The sequence below is a fragment of the Capra hircus genome, chromosome 18, assembly GCF_001704415.2.
Source record: "Capra hircus breed San Clemente chromosome 18, ASM170441v1, whole genome shotgun sequence".
In the NCBI taxonomy this organism is placed as follows: domain Eukaryota; kingdom Metazoa; phylum Chordata; class Mammalia; order Artiodactyla; family Bovidae; genus Capra; species Capra hircus.
In genome coordinates, this window is record NC_030825.1 from 27,338,775 (window position 1) to 27,362,221 (window position 23,447).

A 23,447-nucleotide genomic window follows, 5' to 3' on the forward strand; every position below is an offset into this window, starting at 1 on the left:
AAAGGGTTTAACAGCGATCTGGAATATATGCCATTTTGTCTAAAGCTCCACTTGAGACCTGCCCCCCAAGAATAAATGATTCTAAGTGATATGTTATTCATGTTTCTTCCCATTTAGTTTATCTTGGGAGTTGTTCCAAATCAGAATCTATAGATGTCCTATTCTTTCAGTGCTTACTGCAAGCTACTTCACCGCATGAATGTACGGGATGTTCTTTGCAAAGAGTTCTATTTTCATACCATAAAGAAAGAGAAATGTCACCAATTGAAAAAAAAAAAAACACACACACACAAACCAAGAACAAACCTACAAACCAAGAATATAACATTTTATTCATTTCCAGATTATGAGCGCTACACAGCATATACATATATTTAGATAACATATAAAAGAAAGAACAAACCGTAGGAAGAAATATTGGTCTGAAACTGCCTTATGGGACCATCTTTAATTCTGTAAGTTCGTGGTAAATCCACCTCCCCACACATCAAGGCAGGCAGCGAGATACACTCCAGCATTCACATATCAAAGGACGGCTTATCCCCCACTGTACTTACAATGCATGGCATAGTCACTGGCGTCCACGACAAGGGATGCCAGGCGGTAGGTAAAAGAACCACAGCACAGTGAACTAATATAAATATCTGTTTTTTTGCGTTGTCCTCCAGATAGTTTCCTTTTTAAACTAAGAGTCTTATCCAGGGTCTATCCCTTGAGCTGCATTCCAGTTATTGCTGAAGGGAAAGGAAAAAAAAAAGAACAAATGCATCAGTTTAAGTTATTAGAAAACAGATGGTCAACGGCAGTGACCCCTACCCCGAGGGACACTCAAGGGCATGCTGGCCCATGGGGCGGTGCATACGTGTCAGCAGTGGGCAGGCCCAGAAGCACCCGTCATCGTGCCAGAGGGGAGGGGTCGGCTGATAATAATTGGGGCTGATGAAGAGGTTCAGATGGAAGATATTCTGCAGGGAAGGCCTGGGAGCAGGAAGGAGCAGGATGCCCCTCAGAGGGGCAGGGTCACTTCATGGCGGTGAGGCAGCAGCTCATGGGATTATTCCTGACTCCCTACTGGTGGCAGACCTAAGATCTTCTGATGCAGAGGCCCTCCATACTCTATGTCAACAGAGAAAGGCTCTGCACCTGACCTTGTGGAACAGAGCCCTTTCCGGGGACACAGCTTCTCCAACTCACTATCTGGCCTTCCTCTCAGGAAAGCCGGCTCACCTTTGCCTTGTTCTGAACTGGGAGATACAGTTTGAACTCTGCTGGCAGTTCGTCTTCTGAGTAGAGTCTGTCTGAGAAGTAAACCCGTCGGATGCGACAGTTTGCATGGATCTGTGGATGCAAGACTTAAAATAAGTCTCTCAAAGTAAGAGGCAAATTATCACTGTCTTCCTTTTTCTCCTGACTCTCCTCTAGCCCCTCACCCTGCATGGCGCTGTCACTAGCGTCATCTCTTTGGCATCTCCTCAGCTTGGCTTAGGCGGAGATTCTGACAAGAGGGAGATGTTGCTTGTTGTATTCTCCACCAGGAGGCTTCCCTGGCGGCTCAGCGGTAAAGAATTTGCCTGCAATGCAGGCAATGCGAGTTGGATCTCTGGTCAGGAAAATCCCCTGAAGGAGGGCATGACAACCCATTCTAGTACTGTTGCCTGGAGAATCCTGTGGACAGAGCAGCTTGGTGGGCTACAGTCCATAGGGTTGCAAGAGCTGGACACAACTTAGTGTCTACATCACCCCCACACTCCCTACTATTACTGAGCAGATGCCTGAATAGGTCCTGAGCCTCTGAGGAGAAAGCCCCCTGGACGGTGACTTGGAAACTCTAGCCAGAAAGCCACAGAGTTCTGCCACAAGCCAGGAGCAAACAGAGCGCAGCCCCCTCTCCCATCTGGGGCTCCCTCTGGAAAAGGAGCCAGCACCTGCACCCTGAGGGTCTCAATGTAATTTGTGCCATAGGCCCGCCGAGTGAAGTCTGACAGGTTGAACTGAATCTGGTTCCAGCCGTCGTCCAGCCGCATGGGCATGGTACAGATGAAGGGCTTGACCCGGGTGGTGCTCTGGTAGTTGCTTGCCCGAAACCGCCGACGCACATTCTTATCATCTAGTACCTACAAAATATGGAGAGGAAGAATCACAGTAATTCCATCTTGGAGCAAACAACCTTGGTAAAACCAGGACCTGAAACTCCCACAGCCTGGTTTCCCAAGGCTGAGACCCAAGGGAGAATAAACAGACCCACATGGGTCACCCTGCATGCAGATGGCCAGGAAACAGTGAGTTTATCTTGTCTGTTGCCAGGACAACATCAGCTGCTTATGACATACGACACATGCATCAGGCCCTCAGGCCATAGCATGATTCCATAAACATTCTTCCCTTTGAAAAATTAAAAATGCTAGAATAGAGACCAACCATAGCCAGCCTAATATTAAATAGTAACTTCCCAGATAGATATTCTTCCAGTCCTCAAGCTTTGAAATCTGAGAGCTATTGATTAGATTTTCTGGATGCTTTACTGCTTCTTGTAAAACCTGGCATGAAACTCGGATTACTAATACTGGAATTATGTCATAATAGTAACGGCAGAATCAAGTGTACAGCAGAGGCAGAAAGGAGTACATTCAAAAGGATAAAGACACTTTCCTATGGTCACTTTTTTCCCGTAAATTGACCAGCCACCTCTCTGGTACAGCTGAGAGTGTACAGATTCACACGCAAATGCTTACCTGTACTTCAAAGGTAAAATACTTCTTCAGGTTTTTGATGATCATGACAAGGAAGGGAAGTTTAATTCCCAGCGTTTTCTTTGGGTCTGCAGGACATGTGATATACGTGGTGCTGTAGAAAGAGGAAACGCCAATAAACACACCACCAGCCTCTTCCTTTGTGATATGCACAGCAGTAACACTCAGCCCAAGAAGGTAAGCTGGGAGGCAGATCTAAAAGATCCAAAGATCCCTCAACCCTTGAGCTAATGCTTCTAAAAAAAGTGCCAGACTCTGAACCAAAAGTTTAACACAGCACTAGACATCAACTAGAAAGTATCTGAAAAGCAGAAGCCAGGCCAGCAGATCGGATGAAGTTCTTCCAGTGAGAAAAGATCTAATTGTGTTGTAAGAAACTATTAAGTGATAGAAAACCAAAACTAAGACCACTGTAACACTGAAAACTACACTGACCACCCACTGGGTGATTCCTGTAACACCCTCACCTCCCCTCAAACACACTGGGGTTAAATATTAACTAAGACGTACACAGCCCTTACTATGTGCTAAGCAGGTTTTATATATATTCACTTATTTAACCTTCACAATAATTCTCTAAGGAAGATGCCTTGTTCTTATTCCTATTTTACAGATGAGGAAACTGAAGCCTGAGGGATAAAGTAACTTGCCCAGGGTGAGCCCTAAGCAGCAGAGCGGGATTCACACTGGGCAGTCTCGCTCTGCAGTCTCTGCTATCAGCCTCTGTGATGTGCTGCCTCTGCGCATACAACGTCTCTGGGAGAACGGATTGGCAACCTACCTGACATTTGTTCCTTCAATCTCTAGCACCAGGGACTGGATGTCATTATCGGTGATTCTTTTGATGTGGCCATTCCGTACCTACAAGGGAGAAAATTAAACCGTTGAGTACTGAAATATTTGGCAAAAATTTTGTTAAGATTTCGAAGGCTGAATGCAACTATTTAAAGAAAACTACAGTAGCCCAAAAGGCATTAACACAGAAGTTTGTGACATGATATGTTGAAGCTTCTATGTAAATAAGCCATGCAATTACCTCTAGACAGGGCCCAATCAACCACCACAGGAACTGCAGATAACCCGGCCATCTATAAATCAGGACCAATTTCTTCCCAAAGAAATCAATTCAATTTCAATATAGGTAATGTTTACCAAGTATCTGCTAAGCACTAGGAACATTCCTAACATTAACAGCAATCTCAGTCCTAACAAGACCAACAATAAAAGTCACAAGGTCAGACTTCCCTGGTATATGACTCTGCCTGCCAATGCAGGGGACACAGGTTTGATCCTTGGTCTGGGAAGATTCCACGTGATGTGGAGCAGCTAAGCCCATGAGCTGCAACCATGAGCCTGTGGCTCTACAGCCCAGAAGCTGCAACAGCTGAGCCCACGTGCTGCAACTACCGAAGTCCACGCACCTAGAGCCTGTGCTCCACAACAAGAGAAGCCACCACAGTGGGAAGCCCATCCACGCAAGGAAGACTAGCTCCCACTCGCTGCAGCCACAGAAAGCCCGAAAGCAGCAGTGAGGACCCAGAGCAGCCAAGAGAGTAAACAAACAAATAAATGAGAAAAAAAAATCACAAGGTCACTGGTGGTGTTTCCACTTGACAGATGTAGACACTGAGAGGCAGGGAGTGCAGATGGCAAGCCCTAAGGAAGGAAGGCAGGAGCAGCAGCCAGGCTTTCCCCTGCCCGATTCTGCCTCACACAGATGGTTCTTTGGCCAGAAAGGTCAAATGCTGAGTGTCACTGACAGGGAGGGTGGCACCCAAAAGAGAACATATTATCCCCCGAGGTTTACGCTGACTTCACACTTCCCTATCTGCTTTTCCCTAAGTTTCTACTTTTTCAAGTATGAACTCAAGTCCCATCTGAGCCACACGCAGAGGCCTTCTTTAGCATTTTCAGCCTACGCTGACCTCTCTTCTGATTTGTTTCTGTGGCTCATGCAGCCCAGACTACGTAATTTTGCACTTCACCCTATGTTGTTTTGCATGGTTGGTGGCATATGTAGGGGTACATGATGGAGAGGAATCAATTATCGGTATGGACTCCTCCTCTCAAAAATTATTTAGGAAAGCACAATTATCTTCAAGTATTACATTCAAGCACTTTATATGGACAAAACAGAGACACACGAAGGCACTACTGAGATGGGTCTGGCCTCTTTGGGCTGAATGTATTAACTAACACATGAAAAAGATCAAGCAGGGCTAGAACTGCATGCCCAGAAAGGTAAGCACATGGTCTCTTAATGGGTAGAGGGAAAATGGCTGCCTGCACTCACAGTCAATGGCTTATCACGTGGCTCGCCATTAGACTAGCGTAAGGGAGAGAACACCGCACTGACTGACAGTTACACTGTTCAACATGGACTATTGGTAACACGGCATTCTGTCTTGAGACCTCAGTCTCTGTGAGCTCAGTTTGTGTGAACTTGTGGTGTGCTTGGTATTCCCCAGGTGACATCGGGTATTACTGCCCATCTTTTTCTGCAAGATGTTACTGAGTCTTGTTGCCTCCAAAAAGTATAAGCTCAATGGTAAGGAAAGAATATGAAACACTGTATGTTCTACAATGCTTAGTACTCTGCTAGGCATAAACTAAGCATTCAAATATTTGCTGACTTCTGGAATTTGTCATGCTAAGAGTTGGCACATCTGAAGAGATTCAAGGAGGGTTTTTAAAAAATTCCTGGATGACATATCCACCATGGACTATTATGGGAGGCCAGAGATCCCAGGGTATATCGCAAAGACAGTGCAGTTGCCAGCATCAAGAATGCCTTCCCACAAATCATCCTTCGGGACCCACTGTCAGAAACGGAATGCTGGGTGCATGGGCCCCGGGTCTCTGCCAAGGCAGCATTTCTGGATTCTCAAGTCACAGACACCACATTGAAGTGCTTCTCAAACAAAGCTGGCAACATCCAATGCCCTCCTGCTTTGAATTCCGGGCCTCTTTCCAGAGGAGATTAAGAGCACAAAGACTTGGATCTGTGTAGCACATGCCAACACTGCCCACCTCATTCCCCATATAAATGCTCCCAAAGTGGCAATATTCCTCCTCTATTTGCTAGCCCACAGCTGCTGTGGAAAATCAGGCTGACTCGTTGGTAAAGGAGGAATTCATCCAGAAATTTTTCCATATAATATGATGTAGTCACATTGATAAGAGCTGACAGTGCCCCACTAATTTTATAACACACCACTAATTATTCTCTGAAGAATAACTTCATTCTTTCTTAAAAAGGTACAGAATGCAACAAACCAAACAGGTGGTTAAAAACAAAGAATTAAGCAATTAGGGTCCAGAAACTACTATTGCTAAAAGGCAACATGTTGCAATTTATCCAACATTGTTTAAACATATGACCTCCTGGACTTCTCTGTGGTCCAGTGGTTAGGAGTCAGAACTCCCAATGTAGGCCGCCTGGGTTCGATCCCCTATCAGGGAACTAGATCTCACATGTGAACTCCCAACCAAGAGTTCGCATGCCACAATGAAAGGTCCCTGGTGTTGCAAATAAGACCTGGCACAGCCAAATTAAAAGAAGAAAAAAAAAAAAGCAGCATGACCTCAGATCTTACATCCTGGATGGTCTCTCAGATCACAGTGGACAGGAAGCCTCCCTCGGCTCCAGAAAACTCAGCCAGATTACACAGGGAGGAAATGTTAGGAAACTTGCCTTCTGCCCATCTCAAAGTTTACAGCATAGGACTTCACTCCAGTAACCACTCAGTGACCACTCAGGTCTTTACAGAAGAAAACAATGCCTTATACTGCAAGCAGAAGCCAAGAGACTAAAAGCCAAAACAGACTTTGTGTATTCTTACAGACTTCTGGCCCAGAGGCAAATTAACGCTGGACTGTCAGAGCTTCTTAAGGGGAATTTCTTTCACATCAACATCCACACTCACAAACTTAATTCTTACAAAATTAATTAATGCAGCCCATAAAAACTCAAAAACCCAGAGGAGAAAAAGGTAGTTTTTTTGAAGGAATACCCACCAGTCTCTCTAGAGTTTTAACCTGCCCAGTGGTGAGAAGAGTCTAAATAGAGCTTGCCCAAGAGCAAAGCTCAATCCTCAAAGAAAAGCACAGGTACAGTCACATCACAAGGTGCCAGAGCTTTAAAATCAAACTGAGTTAATTTCTTAGTGAATTATGATTTTTCTTCTTCATTAAGTTTTAAGCACTATAGATACAAATTCACTGGAAGAAAAGAGTGGAGTGGGGATGGGTGCAATTAACCAGATATGAGCAGTTAAAGAGTAGGAAACCTCCCAAAACCTTTTTCTAGGCTCTCAAACTAGGATCAAAGGAGAAACAGAGGTCGTCAGTTTGGGGCAAGGCCTCCCAACCTCCCTGGCAATCTGCCTGTCACTGCCTTAGCTTGTCAAGGTCTTCCAGGAAGCAACCCCCTCCTCAGTACAGCTTCTGACAAACATGGATAATAAGACACATGGCCTCAGAAAGCATCAACTTCCTTTCCTTACCTCCTTCCAGTTCAGAGGCCACCAGGCAGGCCTCGCTGTGAAATGAAGATAAAACGAATGAGGCGGCATTTATTGCTTGTGGTGAAAGTAGGTTTTATTTTACTTCCTTCATCTAAATTAGAGTGTCTTTTGTTTCTGAATTGCTGTGTGTGCTCAGTTGCTTCAGCCATGTCCGACTCTGTGCGACCCCATGGACCCACAGCCCACGAGGCTCCTCTGTCCATGGGATTCTCCAGGCAAGAACACTGGAGTGGGTTGCCATTACCTCCTCCAGGGGATCTTCCTGACCCAGGGATCCAACCTGCATCTCCTGCATTGCCAGTGGATTCTTTACCACTGAGCCACCGGGAAAGCCCTCTGACTTGCTAATTCTTTTTATTTCATGACATGTTCCTGCAGTGTGACTTATGAGTGTTTCATTCCTCCAAAATAATAATAATAATAAATAAAGCCAATCTTACATTTTTCAATTTTATGAACACCTCCCCTCCCACCCCCTCTCCCACCCCCACCCATGAGCTGGAAGTACTTTAGAAGCTTCAGAACCCCAGGCTACTAGCAAATTAGCAATCAGAATGGGTCTCAACCTCTGCAGACAGCAAAAGGGAGCCTTCAAGCCCTTTTTTGCAATCACTCTCCCAGGCTTTCCATGGTTGCTGGGGCAACTAATAAAGAACACTGATTTTTTTTCTTTCCCAATGTAAGCCCCAGGGAGGAGGGTCAAGCTGAGGCGGGGAAAATACTGCTGGGACGGGGAGGAGGCTGTCCAATGCTGCTTTAGATATAACAGTCGCTGCGTCCACTCCCTACTCCCCTTTCCTCTTCACTGGCTCCACCCACTTACCGTGGCAGACAGCTGAGCCCTCGGGCCATCTGGCACCCTAGTCTTAATGACACGTTCCAATTTACATTAAGCCTTTAGAGCTGTCCATTTCAGCGGGAAAGTTTCCACCCTGAGCTAGGGGCTGGGCTCTAGGTCAGAAAACAGGCAGAGGGAGACCTCTGTGGGGAGAGCTGGGCATAGCGGTCTCAAGGCCTGGGCCTTGCAGGCGCCAGCGGGTCAAAGGCTTCTCTCCCTTTGTGGCACTTAACAGGAACTAACCAAACAGCAGACAGGCAACTCTGCATTTACAAGCAGCCTTTTAAAGTAAAGATGATTCTGTGTACCATAACCAGTCTCTTCCTAACAATGCCGTGGAAGGGCAAGTGTAAAACCCAGGCCTTTGCCCAGTTACAGTAAAAGCTATCATTTGGAATAATGAAGAACATCCTCAGACTGACCCGGGGATAATCTGGGGAAAAAAAAAAAAAGTGCTAGTACTTTCATATCCAAATGCTCTTAAGTCTACTACTGGAAACCGCATTAATTTAACATGTACTAACAAGGTTTGCTAATTAAAAACTAGGGTGTGGGAACTTTTTTTTTTCTGCAAAGAGCCTTCATTCATTTTAAAAATTAGGAACTGAATGGGAATCTAATATCCTCCAGCAACAACCACAAAAACTATGGTTCTAATACTCTGGGAATGTGGAGGATCAGCAGCAGCTGAGAAAAAGACAAGATGAAAGAAAGACAGAGACGCTTGTATGAATTATCAATCTCATGTAGCAGACTTTAAGGATATTGCCAGTAAAGCCTGAAAGTTATATGTTTTACACCGGTCTAAGTGGGAATGGAATCTCCCGGTATTTTCTTTACAAATCAGAAGTAATGTTTACATTAAACATAAAGAGCCCTTTAATAATGTAGTATTTGCTGATCCCAGAAGTTAAGGGATTATTAAGAAATCCCCGTGTATGTGTTTGTGTTTAGTCACTCAGTCCTGTCTGACTCTTTGTGACTTTTTGGATTGTAGCCCACCAGGTTCCTTTGTCCGTGGGATTTTCCCGGCAAGAATACTGGAGTGGGCTGCCATTTGCTCCTCCAGGTGATCTTCCCAACCCAGGGATCGAACCTGTGTCTCCTGCACTGCAGGTGGATTCTTTACCTCCTAAGCCATCAGTGTGTGTGTGCTCAGTCACTTCAGTAGTGTCTGGCTCTTTGTAACCCCAGGGACTGCAGTCTCCCAGGCTCCTTTGTCCCTGTCAGCGGGATTTTCCCAGCAAGAATACTAGAGTGGGCTGCCATGCCCTCCTCCAGGGGATCTTCCCAACTCAGGGATCAAACCTTCGTCTCCTGCATTGCAGGTGAGTTCTTTACTGCTGAGCCACTGGGAAAGCCCCTAATTTCTCCTAAACTCTTGGTTTGAAAAACTACAAAGGTCTCTATCAGGAAGCTTACCATCCAGCCAGGAATACAGATCTTGAGAAACTAATTTCAAGTTTGATGAAAAGGAAATAGAAGTGGATATAAATTAACCTAACCTGAGGAAATGCCTTTGAGCTGTGACCTAAGACTAATAAAGGCGGAAAAGAAGAAGTGGGTCCCAGCAGAGGGGCCAGCAAGTGCAAAAGCCTGAAGCTGAGAGAGAACAGACTTCTTTCAGCTCAATAGTAAGTCACTGCTAGATGGGGAGGTGAGCCTGGGGAACTAGTTAAGCAGGTACCAGCCCACAGGCTATGTGTCCTGAGAGCCATGTGAAGGTTTTGGACTGGGAAAGCCATGGCACAATGACTAAATTACCCTAATTTCAGAAGTCTGAATTTACTGGACTTCCTATTCTAGGTATCTGAATATTGGGCGCAGTTATAAACTATACCTTTACTCTTGAGCAAATGCCTCGGTTCCCTGCTTTATTTAATACTGTATGCCCTGACTGTTGCTAAGCATTTATATACCTCTTCATTTAATCATTGTAGCCAGGAGAAGCAGGTGGCATTATTACAAGATGAGAGAACTGAGTGAAGTACTTGCTCAAGGTTACACAGCACAGGACATGATGCCATAGCTAGGACGCAAATTCAAGGTGTCTGACGACACCTAGCACTGGGGTTTCCAGGTAAGATACTAGTCTTCCCCTTAAGGAACCTGTAGTCTAGCGGAAGACATACAATAAATAGGCAACTGCCATACGGTGTGATACGGAACACCACAGGAGCACACAGGAGACATCACTTAACTTCCCACTGAAACAATGTTTAAGCTGAGAGTTGAAGGATGACATGGGGGAAGGGCTAACTTCAGTGCGTCAGATAAACACAGATATTGTAAATGTAGCCACACCACAAAATGAATTTGCAAATTCACTATTACTATGACTATGGCATTCACTCCTCACATTCACAAGACACAGAGCCAAACCTAATTTTTCCAAGACTGTTCTTCGCTGTAAACAAATGACAGAAACTCTCTCTATATAAATTCAAGAAGGAGAATAGTAAAGTTTTGTGAAATCAAAATATGTAATAACTAAAAACAGGCGCTTATAGCCAAAATGCACCTACTGGCAGAGGGCACGGTCATTTCTAGGTAAGTGTGGACAATCATTCCTTCATTCCTTATGAGTCTGCCTTATTCAGAATCATGGGAGTGGGAAAAATGTCTTCTCCAACTGTATCTTTCCAAATCTACACAATGCCTCACTTAGCTGTTGCTCAATAAATCCTTGTTAAGTATATCAGTTCCCAGCGTTTCCCCTTCTGGACTGGATTCCCAACACTGTCTGAGGACTTCGTAATATAGCTGAGAAAAGGCACACATATACACCAAAGCCTATGGATCTGGCCCCCAACTTTCCTTCCTTTCCTTCCCTTGTACCAAGGGGAAAAATTCACAGATAAACACTTTTTCAATCTAGTCTAAATAAAAAGAGTAGAAACATTTAACTCCCTATTACAAGAATTTCCCTTAAACTGACAATTCCTCTAAAGGTTTTCTTTGCCAAAATGTCTGCTTAATTTACTCCACATAGCCCTGCCAGTTGATCTAACAATATTTTCACACACGTTTATGTCATTAAGGTACCATCTGACCTCTAGTGGCGTTGTTAAGGGACACAGTGCACTATGGTTACTCTGCTTTTATATTCTGTATGTAAACATGTTGCCTAGTCAAAAACTGCATTTGAAAAATAAAACACACCACAAAAGATCAAGCCCAGAAGGGTTAAAACGGGCCAACTCTGATAGACGTTTCACTTAATAGAAATGCTGAAGCCTCTCTAACACTGGAATTGGACTTAAGTTCTTTGACCTGCTCTGAAAACCTCTTCTCCTACATCAAGTCCCATTCTCTATTTCATTTGCCTGCTACCGACACTTTTGTTACAACCCCAAGTTCAACTGGCACACAATTCACTCTCTCCAGACTTTGGACAGTCCATAATTAAGTCAAGCCAGGTGGCTCAGCGGTAAGGAATCCAATGAAAGGGACCTGGGTTCAATCCCTGGGTCCGGAAGATCTCCTGGAAAAGGAAATCACAAGCCACTCCAGTATTCTTGCCTGTAAAATCCATGGGGTTGCAAAGAGTCAGACATGACTTAGCAACTAAATAACAACCCCCACAACATCTGAGAAGCCATCATGCTTACAAAATTCCCAGGAACACTCATTTTGAGCTCTCTTTGTAGAGGTGCAATTTCAGAGTTTACAAGGTTTTTTAATCCAATGTGAACAAAACCATGAACTGACAAACTCAGTAATGTAGGAGAGCAATTAAGGAACCGCTTTCTTGTGTAAAAAGTAACTCCCAGCATTAGATGTAGTTTGGGAACAGAATCACTGTGAAAGAAGGTCCGATTTCTCACACATGCATAAGGCCAAACTCGTTACATTCAGATCTTTCAACTGTCTTATAAAAATAACACTGTGAATACACCACCCAGAAAGCTGCTCTCAGAATGAAGAATTCCGTAGCAGCAACAGGCAGAAAGAAGGCTGTTTGTGTTCTCAGTCTCTCTGTGGCCGAAAAACCTTCATCTGTGGATGTGGGAAGACGAAAACAAGAACTTGTTCTGAGATGAAATCCAAGATTCTTGGCCTCATTGCCAGTAAACTGCTTATTTAGATGACCCCACATCCTTCTCTATAAAAACAGCATTCAACATACCACCTCTCTCCATTTTCCCCGGAGGAGTGCAGTACTAAGTCACCTGTCTTCCATGGTAAGAGTGCTTTATATTAACTTATATTAAAAAAAGTATAGAAAACTGAGAATTTGCATAAGAAAGCAAATAGCACAGTAGTTAAGTGAGAACCAACTCACAGACTGCTAGGCACATATGCCCCCTAATCAACATCTCTAGAATGTGGACAGGGTCACCATCCTCGAGTCGGTGGAAGCATCACCCAGTGGATGCCTGAATAAAGACGATGAAGCTTGTACTTGGCTTTGAGCACGTTAACCTAGACAACACTTTATCACCATTTTGCAACTTTCCTGATGGAGATCAGTCACTGAAGGCAGAGCACAGACTCCAAGTCACAGTGAGTGTGGAGCAGGTGCCAAAGACCACTGAATTCCGGCTCCGTTGGGATCAGTGACAGGAAGGGAGCAAATGAATGAAAACCAAACATACCCGAGTTCTGGCTGTACCTCTGTAAGGGAGCCTGGGACAATGGCTCTGTGTCCAGTGCCCAGCACCGCGCCTGGCACAACACAGGATATCAGTAAATACTTGTGAAATCAGTGAACTGCAGTTTCTTTCATCTGCACTTTCCCAAAGCAACCTCATGTGACTTGACGCTTCTCACGCTGTTAGATGGGTACTATCAACCCCACCATGTAAGTGGGGAAATCGAAGCTAAAAAACCGCCTGTCCGTCAAGTCTGCGGCGAGGCACACTGGTCCACACCACGGCCGTAGGACACTTAAACTCCAGCCACGCCCACCCCACATGCACCTCCTCTGCTTACACGATGCCCTCATCTCGCGCCTCAATCACCCCAGGCTGGGGCCAGGGCACAGCAGAGACCGCCTGGCCTCCCCCAGGCCCTAGCTCGTCACAATTACCTGCCACCCCAGACCCTGCCCCGAGACCTCGCGCCCCCGCCGCCCTCAGTCCCTGACCTTTTTGTCCCAGATCTGCAGGGGTTTGCTCCCGATGCTGTAGAGGATGGAGAGGAAGCCGCTCTGGAACGTGTTTTTGAACATCTTGCCGGCGGCCTTCTCCTCAGCCTCGCCGAAGCCGACCTAAATATGGGCACCAATTGGCGAAGGCAAAACAGGGGGCTGGCTGGTCCAAATAAGGGAAGCTGAGCCCCTGACCTCCAGATCACTGGCCACAGATAGCTGGACTTGGACGCGGGACACTAAGTCCGTGAACCTACGCTCCCAAGAAAACCAAACCACCCCAACACGGAAACCACAGCAACTGCCGCCAGCACCGCACTCCCCTCCTTAAATGGAGGCGGCGGGCCTCCCGCCGCCAGAGATGAATCCCTCCGCTCACCTGAGCCCGCCCCCTCAGAGAGCAGAGCCCAATCCCGCCACGGGGATCACGGACTTCCTGTTCCTTTAGCTCTTAAGCCCCGCCCTAGTGCCGCCTCCTTGGGAAAAGAACGCCCTTGCCGAGGGACTATTTTCCCACCGGTGTCCCAGAGCCGCTTTTAGACAGCGGAAGGATACAGGATAATAGGATGGCTTAGCACCTGCGTGGTGTCAAGGGAACCTGAAGGGGATGGAGTCTAAGGGCGTGAAGGCCAGGTTCCGCCCACTAGGGGCTAGGAGGAGTTACAAGCCGGAGGAAAGTGGGGAAAGGCAGGACCTGGTGTCCTGAGACTAACAAATAATTGCTTGTTGGCCGAGTACAGGATAAGGGTAAAGCAGCTAACCAGTATTGCGCAGTAAGTGTGCTAAACGCCATGTGGGCATCATTGCTTTAATTATTGACCGGGTCGCTGTGAATATGCAGCATAACCCGCGGAATGAAGTCAAAGCAATCCTTGAGGAAAAGTTACCACCTTAAACAGGTGATTAGAAACAAGAAGGTCTGAACATTAAATGCAGAAATTAATGCAATTAAAATAAAGTTGGTTGAGTTGAAAAAACAGCTTTTTTTTTTTTTTTAATCAATTCTTAGAACTGTTTTAAAAAGACATAAACTGTGATATTTCAAGTGTGGAAGAAACATCAAATGTTGGAAACCAACATTCACTGAGCCTCTGGTGTATGAACTTCCAGTCCCTCTGATTCCAGCTTTCCTTCCAGGCTCCATGTCAGTCAGCCTACAACATTCTCTTCTCCTGTTAACCTGTTACCCTGGGTAAAGTCCAAATCCTGTTCCGTATTTAAAGTCTTCAGAACTCACCAGGTGGGGCATCCAGGCTTTGTGGTGCCTGCTGTGATCAGGCTTCTCCGGTGCCTCAGGGGTGAAGAATCCTGCAATGCAGGGGCCATTGGAGACTTGAGTTAGTTGTCTGGATCAGGAAGATCCCCTGGAGAAGGATTCTTGCCTGGAGTATCCCATGGACAGAGGAGACTGGCAGGCTATAATCTATAGGGTCTCAAAGAGTCAGACATGACTAAAGTGACTTAGCATGCACACACTGACCACTTCTATTTAAGACAGCTTTGTAATATCATTTTGTAATTAAGAGAATAGGATATTTGAGTCTTAATCATGACTGATAGAAGGATTCATAAAACATGCAACTTTACCCACATATGTGCTGCTGTTTGTACTAGTAGTACTTGCTCCTTATTTGTGCCCTCCAAACACAGGGATTGATCAATTCCATTTTGCATGAGTCTGGTTTTTTTTTTTTTTTTAAGTTTAAAAAGGAGAAAAAACATGTGATATGTCTAACTATATAACCTGCATTATTGACTTTATTTCTGGTGGGAAGGAAATTCTGTTTTGATCCAGCTTTGATGAGACTCAAATCTTCTGCTTACCTTTGCAGATTTTACAAAATCATATGAACTACTTGAATAATCTAAGGCCCCTGCCAGGGCCTTGGAAGGGACCCAACAAGATTAATCAAGCAAGCTGATGGAGAAAATGAAAGTGCTTGCTTCTCTGAACTACTCATTCTCAGTGAGTATCCACGTGAAAACTGTTCAGTTTTTCCTTATGTGGGGGGTTCAAAGTTTACTATGATTATGGCCTTGGCTAAGATGATTTGATGATTTGATCAAAGATATGGAGGACATAAGTGAGTTTGTTTGCTCCTATTGTAGACTTGATTTTGGCAAGCTCCTTCCAGGGGCAGACTGTGTCTTCTGGGCTCACATCCCCTCACCTACCACAGTACCAGCATGACAGATACATAATGAATGGATGGATGAATGGATTAGTGCTAAATGGTTACCTCTGATATTGCCTTCTTTTCAAAGTAATGTAGAACAGATTTAACCTAAATCACAGATGTCTCTCACAGAAACACGCGTTAAACACTATACAGTCAACCCTTGACAAGCACAGGGGTTATTAAGGTCACCAATCCACTCCAGCAGTCAAAAATCTGTGTGTAACTTATAGTTGTCCCTCTGTATAGACTGCTTCCTCCATATCCCCAGTTCTGCATTCTCAGATCCAACCAACTTTGGATCATGTAGTATTTGTTATTGAAAAAAAATCAACATATAAGTGAACCCTGTAGTTCAAATCCAAGTTGTTCAAGGGTCAGCCCTATTTCTTCAAGATTGTTTTCTCTTCATCAAGAAAGCTAAGGACTAAATACATGAAAAATCTTGATATGTTGCTTCCGTCAACGATTGTGATTAGAGCAAGGTGGATGAGTCAGTTGGTAGTAACTCCGATCTAAGTGGTGTATGCAGAAGCTCAACTGATGTTAGTCAGGCCATTAAAAGATGCAGAGGAGGTGAAAGTAAAGTAGCTGCACGAGGTAAAAGATAGGAGGTGGTCTTGAGAATCCCATTACTATTACTATAGGATTGGCCACAATTTTCGTTCGGGTTTTTCATACATTAGCTTGTATGGGAAAACCCCAAATGAACTTTTTGGCCAACCCAATATGAGCAGGAGGGTAGAACCACTGCAGAAGCAGCAACCAATTCTGTGCCAGCCCAGAATCTCTGGCCATGAATGAATTAGAGTCCTGTGTTTAGACAGAATAGCTCACCTGGTGGCATAGGTGTCAAAATACTCACAAGATTATGGGAAGTAAATCAAATACACAATGTCAGTAATCCATGTCAAACAGAGGAATACATTTCTGATTATTGTGATGTTTTGTTGTTTAAGATATTTGAAATAGTTAACCCATTTAAAGGATTAGAGGATCTGGCACTTCAAATTTAATTTGAAATGCTTAAAGGAATTTGAAACTAGACCTGTAATTATAATTTTAAAATGCTATGCAAGTTTAATTAAGTTTATAAACAATGTTTAAAAGATTTTGATTGATTAAATCTATGAGTTTAGACTTAGATATGTTAGTATTTGAATGCTTAGGAAGATTTCAGCAGATTTTAGGTCTTTCATATTAACTATGGGAAGTGTTTGTGTAAATCAAACAGATTAAATATGTGGTTTACTTTCAGTCTGTCTAAGGAAACTAGATTAAGTATGTGGGTAACATGTATGGTTTAACCCTGAAGTCCCCAACCTCTGGGCCTCAGACCAGTATGGATACCTCCTGTCAGATCAGTGGTAGCATTAGATTAGAAATAAAGTGCACAAAAAATGCTCTTGAATCATCCTGAAACCACCCCTCACCCCCACCTCAACAAACCCCCTCCCCCAACCCCTGGTCCATGGAAAAACTGTCTTCCATGAAACTGGTTCCTGGTGCCAAAAATTTGGGGGACTGCTGGTTTAACCCATTAAGTTTTGAATTAATTGAACATCGATCAAAGATGAACCAAAATAAATGTTCAGATTTACACATACAACCAAGCAGTCGGTAGTTGTAACAGGATTTGTAAAGACATAGGACAAATTAGACTTTTAATCATACAATTTAATAACTAAGATATTAAAAAAAAACCACCTGGAACTGTAAAAATCCCTTTTAGTGCACGAAAGCCCTAGTTACTTGTGAAAAACCAGTGGACAGCATCTATTCATGTCAGTCTAAGACCAGAACTCCAAGCACCTGGCCAGTAAAGGACACAAGGGACTTGCCTCACACTGTAAGGCAGTTTGTTCTTCACCCCTCCTTGCTGATGGGAATGGGGAGGTATAGAGACGAGATGAGGAATTGTGCCTGGACAGTCCCCTTAGCTGGGAGCAAAGATGGAAGAGCACCTGAATGACTGGGGTGCTTAACTGGTAGACCGCTGAATCCTAGCTCCAGTGCTTATATCCGAAGACATTGGTAAAAGAGCCAGTGCTGGACAGATGAAGCTCCTGCTAATCTCAGAAAGAAGTTCAAAGGGGACTGTGTTGGGACTCTGCACGTTTTTGTTATTTTTGAAAACTTGTTTTTAAACTTACGTACACTTACATAAAACTTACAAAACTTACATACACTTATAAAACTTACATAAAAGTGTACATTTTAGTACACTTTTGGGTGTGGTTTTGACAAAGTCATACAACCATCACCATGTTTAGGATACATCGCCCTCAAATTCCCTCATGCTGTCTGTCCCTTTGCAGTCAAGCCCCCCAACCCCGCAACCCCCCAACCTTAACCCTTGGCAACTGTGGGTCCATTCTCCATGCCAACAGCTTTGCCTCTTCTGTGCCTATGTGCATGCTAGGTCGCATCAGTCGTGTCCCACGAGGCTCCTCTGTCCATAGGATTCTCCAGGCAGGAATACTGGAGTGTGTTGCCATGCCCTCCTCCAGGGGAACTTCCCAACGTAGGGATCAAATCTTTGTGTCCCTCATCTCCTGCATTGCAGGCAGATTCTTTACCACCGAGCCACCAGGAAAGCTTCTTTTTCCTTAATGTCATATAAATAGAATTATCCAGCCTTTTGATACTGGCTTCTGCACTTAGAACAATGCATTTGAGATGCACATTAAAGTTTGCAGAAGATTCTGCGAAGAGTTGCTCATGCATTCCACCACCCAGCCCCCTCTGGCCAGGAATATTTTAAAACATTACTACCTCTCTGCATTCTTACTTTTGAAGTCTTCTCCATAGCATTTCAAACATTAAAAGGTATCAGTTTTTCATATTTAAGATAACTTTTCCTTGTAATTTTTTGGGAAAAGAACTTTAGAATTTGATTCTGAAATTATGTGATTTCATGATTGTCTGTGACTCACCATTAATTATCATGAGAAAAATAACATTTTAAAATTTTTCTTGGCTGTACTGCAAGGCACGTGGGATCTTAGTTCCCTGCCCAGGGATTGAACCCACTCCCCCTGCACTGGAAGTTTGGAGTATAAACCACTGGAGCAACCAGAAAATTCCTGAAAAAAATATTTTTAAAAGCAAATACTGAATTCTCAGTTCACAGGATTGGAGTAACATTTAGTTACACTCATTTTTATTTTGCAACTTTCTATATTAGAGCCAACACCCCTTCTTCAAGTCTCAAATATCCAGTAGGTTCCTGGAAAGTTCATAGACCCTGAGCATGCCTGACAGAGCCCAAGAATTCCATAGCTTAAGGCATCATGATGCCAGCCTACACCAGTAAGAGAAGGGAACAGAAGACTGCTTTTTCTGAACAATGCCCTTCCTAAAATAAAAAAAAGAAAGAAAAAGATATGGCACAGTAATTTTTTTTTTAAGATTTTATCTCACAAACATACAGATTGTGTAAAAATATTGTGCAAATTTGTTCATTGCAGCAATACTGGCAATAGTATTGGTAAGAGTCTATCCATAAAGGACTGCTTCAACTATGGTACATTATACAATGGAATAATATACAGCCACGAAAAGGGGGAGGTATATCTATATATGCTAGCAGTGAAAGCACAAGTTGCAGAAAAAGAATGTGAAATCTACCTTTCTGATAAAATCCATTGTAATTTCAGTGTTAGTAAATGCATAGAAAAAAACTGAAAGATACACATCAAATTTGACTGTGGTTTCGTTTTCTCCCTGAACAGACATGCCTGGAGCTCCTGTTCCATTTTCTTTCACCTTTGATGGGCTGCTTCTTCTCTCAGGAGGCTCTGAACCCAAGATCTGACCCCTTCCCCACCTTGAGACAACAAACTGAACCAGCCTCCGAGGTCAGATGCTTTTTCTGAAGTAGGGGGCCAGGGTGGATAGGATTTGGGGATGGAATGGAATATTGAAACATGCACAGTGGAAAGCAAAGCAGGGATTAAGGCAGCTTCCTGAGTTCATGAGAGGTAACGTCTACCTGTCACCTGAACGGCTGGGTGACTCACCTGCTTTGGAAGGAGATGTCTAGGGAGATGAATACTTTCGAGGCAAGGCCCACTTTCCTGGCTCGCCATGTCTTGCTGGAATCACCTGCAGTGCCCCATCACCAAGACGGGTTCACATACCTCTTTCATTTCTCATCTGTCCTGGAAACTGCCCTCCTCCCTCTGGCTAGAACCTGGCTCAAACACTCTTTTATCTCGCTCTGTTCCTCTGTGGCCATGGGGGTCTCATCTAATGGCCCTTTCCACACTGAAAACTCACCATACGTTTCTTTTAAAACCTTTTATTCAATAATATATACTTTTAAAATTATAATATGTAACCGCCCGTCATGCCATATACGCCCCGTGCCCCCACTGGAGTCTGGTCGGCTGGTTAACGTGGTCTGCTGGAAAAACAGGTGGCCACGGGACGAACCAGGGAGCGGGGGAGCAATAGTAACCAACAACCATTTCGCATACCCTTCACATTTCCCATGCTTTCTGGGTCAGGAGGAAGTCAACAGGAAGCCAAAGGCGTGAGAACCTTTTACATTCGGAAGTGAGGTTTGATATACGGTGGTGGGCTGCCCTTCGGTTGGTCTAGTTCGTGCTCGCCAAACCTGCCACCGTTTTGTGTCTGCTCACGGAACGTGATCTCTCTACACACGTTAAGACGTTTGATTTGGTTCTTGTTCTGCTTATGGAAAAGTGGGAGGAACAGCAACAGACCTGGGGAGAGACGGGAGGAGGGGAAAGACGGCATTAATCAATCTGACTGGGCGTGAAGAGAGGCCTCCACTGGCAAGTGGCTCCCTTCTGGGAAGCGCTGGAAATAGTCTACAAGCCTGACTTGCACGTGGCACTGTGTGGAAAACCAGGTAAGGACTGACTGGTTTCAGGTTTCAACTAGTGCCCTTTCCCATCACCACTTACAGAGGCAGTCTTGGCCCCTCCTCTGCTCTCAGGTCCAGGATGCTCATCTAGAAGCATCACTCTTGACCATCTTGGGCAAGCCCAAGCTGCAAGTTCAGTAGCCCAGCTCCAGAGTCCTCATTAGAACTGACCTGGTTTACTCAGGATGTCTTTGGACCAAGAATCAGATGACTGTTTACACAGGGAAAGGCCCCAGATGAATAAAGAGCAAAACGGGAGCTCAAGTATTTTTAACTCTCCCCTGGAAGTGGCTGTCTGGCATGGCCTAAAAACCTTGTTCCTCTTGCCATGTCCAGCACCAGAGGGTGGGTGGTTGAGATGTCAGTGGAATTCTAGAAGCAGCATCTCAGAATGGTACCACAGCAGTAATGGCAGGGACAGTGCACCTGGGAAGCTGTCATATAGAATCATCTCATAACCCACTTTCTTTGGATACAGGAAGGGTTCAACTGCTTAGTGTTTGAGAAAGGCTGCATGGTGCATAGGCCAAGAAAGAAATGACTCTTCAGCAAATGATTTTCAAGTGTCCAATTCCACCAAGGGAGCAGTGAGAACAAGGGCACTAACAAGACTCCACTGGCCACACAATAGCACGTGCCTACCTGAGTTGTAAGGAATGGGGCTGGGGAGGTTTTCTTTCATAAATGCAGAAAACTGCCACAAAGGTTAAAGTTGTGCAGCGAAAATAGTCAACCCCAAGCAGCAGGTTCTGAGTTGTACCTGAATTCAGGAGCAAGTACCAAGAAATAGGACTGTCCCCATACCACCCTAGTTCCACCACTTCTGCTAAAGGAGTCTTCACACCAAGGTGATTAACTGTAACCGCCCACCCACACATCTTCTCAATTCCAGGGTTATTCCTCCTCTCCCCCAAGAGACAGGAAGTACAAGCTTAAGGTCTTCTTATGGCAGTGGCTTGTGTCCCACTTGGCAAGGCTGTTGATTGTCAGCATTTTTATTTATGAAAACAGGATTTCACATGTTTTTCTTTCCTCTAAAGGGCAGCAGCATAGAAATTACACATCAGTCATCTAGTGATACAAAGTGGTGGTCAACGGTGTACTAAAGTACTCTTAGTAAAGGATCACAACCCAGGCAGTGTTGCTTTTCTGCAAACAGGAGACAGTCGGCTCCGTGGTTCTGGAAGGTTTTTTCAAGCTTTCCACTGGGTGTCAAGATTTCTGTCCCAACCTCTTAGTCACCATTTACAGCAAGAAAAGCCAGCAAGTGAAAAACTGTTAATTTATTGATTCAGTGAACTTAAAAAAAAAAAAAAAAAACAATCCCCAATACATGCAGTTCAGGATTAAGTATCACATTTGCAGCACATTGTTGAGTCTCTACATAAAAGTATGTATCACCTGTATAATCCCATTCCATCACTTCCCCCAGCCTCTGTAATACCTGGTTGGGGTTATTTCCATTGACACATCCATATAGCTCCAAAGCATTTATTACTGGTTTTGAGCCAGATGTTTCCTCGCCACCTACCCTCCCCTCATCCCCACCCTGGGGTTACTTTAATGGCAAGATGTCACTCAGTCATAGATTTATTAAGCTCACTGACAAACTTTGGCTTCTTGTCTGCTCATATGGACCCTGCTTTTGCTTTTGGGTTTACATCTCAATGGCCTTGACTCTGATCAGTTACTATCCACTCCTATTCATGTGCAGGAGGGCAGGTTGCTTTCTCCTGTGTATGCTTGTGCAGTAACACAGGTTTCTAGATGAATCATTAACCTGAACTGGCATTAAAGGAGACTGTCGACGGGGCTCTCTCAGATCCATTTCAATGCATATATAAAAATTCTTCCAATGGTTTGTGTCCCAAAATGATTTTGCTTCCATCCTCATCACAGCAGCACCTGGGAGAAGCTAAGTCATTTCCCTGAGTAGGCGCAGGCGGAGGCCCACGGCCGCGGGCTCTCTCTGGGACTCAGCACCTGCCTCGAGAGCACCACCGTGTGGTCCCGCTGGAACCAACCCGTGGGGGCATGCCCATCTCAGGGCGTGTTCCAGAACTTGAACTCTGTGCCCTGCCTTGCTTTCCCCCTTCAAAAGTCATGTTCCTTCCTCTCAAGGTCTACCTTTGCACTGTTTTATTTTTAAACGGATTCCCTGTCTTCTTTAAACAACCCCCTCTCCCTGCCCCAAGGATTACAAACTCTTCTGTCTCCTCTAAGCAATCAGATGGAGAGTACCTTCCTTCTCTGCAAGGGAATACACATGCTTTGAGCCTCACGAGTACTGGTGTGCTGAAGAATGCCTGTGAGGGGGCCCAGCAGAGGGACCGATGTCCACACGCCTCCTGGAACGGACACTGACACCCCTCTGAGTGCTAAGAACTGGGAATGCTTGGTCTGCATTACACACTCCATGTGCACTGCTCCCGCCCAGTCACCCACGCTGGCTAGCACAGGAGAGGGGTGGGCCAGCTGACAGGATCCTGGGGAGTGAGCTGCAAGCGAACCTGATCAAAGCCTTAGCACTTCATCAGCTCTGCTCTCACCACGGGACTTCTCAGCTGAAGCCAAACCTTGCAGTTAGGCCCACTTGTGGCCACCAACCTCTGATACACCCATCTGTTATTTGGCACAGGAACCTTCTGTTCTCGCCACGCCAGGTCTATGTTCTTGAACATAGGCAGTACCTGAGATGACAGTGTAACACTACCCTGTTCCCCACATTATTTTTGCTTTTCTTTAGGAAACAGTAAATCCTTATCTTAGGCACTTTTAACCTGTTATAAGGTAATGAAGCAAACAAAATGTCTAATGAAAATTACTGAGATGAATTTAAGAAATAATATGCTAACTGGAAAGGATACTGGGTGGGTGAATCTACCATAGCTTTGTCTAGATATAAGACTAGACTCACACACACACACACTCTATCATCTGTCTTTTGAATTTTCCAAGACTGCTTCCTAATCCAGGAAAAGACTAAAATCTCAGGGGAGCTAGGTCCATCTGCACACAAAATGGTTTTGGAGCTAGGAAAAGAGGAAAGGTCTGGACTAGACTCAGTTCAGTTTGGGAAAGAACCAGTCATAGTCTGCCAGCCACAAGTTGGGTGTCAAGACTAGCCTTGGAAAGGAGTGAGCATTTTAAACTCAGTTATGCTCTAAGTC

General features: G+C 44.7%; 2 protein-coding genes and 1 long non-coding RNA gene across 4 annotated transcripts in view; 1 reads left to right on the forward strand and 2 right to left on the reverse strand.

Moving 5' to 3' along the window:
* On the reverse strand, positions 308-13,551 carry CFAP20 (cilia and flagella associated protein 20). Its single transcript, XM_005692038.3, has 6 exons — positions 13,204-13,551; positions 3,532-3,611; positions 2,733-2,844; positions 1,926-2,114; positions 1,228-1,338; positions 308-734 (listed from the first exon to the last, which is right to left on the reverse strand). The coding sequence occupies exons 1-6, from the start codon at positions 13,285-13,287 to the stop codon at positions 729-731; spliced, it is 582 nt and encodes a 193-aa protein (XP_005692095.1). The 5' UTR covers positions 13,288-13,551; the 3' UTR covers positions 308-728.
* Positions 13,802-19,592, forward strand: LOC108637975. Its single transcript, XR_001919459.1, has 3 exons — positions 13,802-14,105; positions 15,039-15,172; positions 19,118-19,592. It is a non-coding gene; the product is annotated as an uncharacterized LOC108637975 (long non-coding RNA).
* The window catches only part of CSNK2A2 (casein kinase 2 alpha 2), a 35,726-nt gene continuing 31,949 nt past the window's right edge, over positions 19,671-23,447 (reverse strand). For both annotated transcript variants that reach the window (XM_018062064.1, XM_018062065.1), the window contains one exon: positions 19,671-20,113. The gene's annotated coding sequence lies outside the window, so the exon portion shown is untranslated. The remainder of the gene's footprint in view (positions 20,114-23,447) is intronic.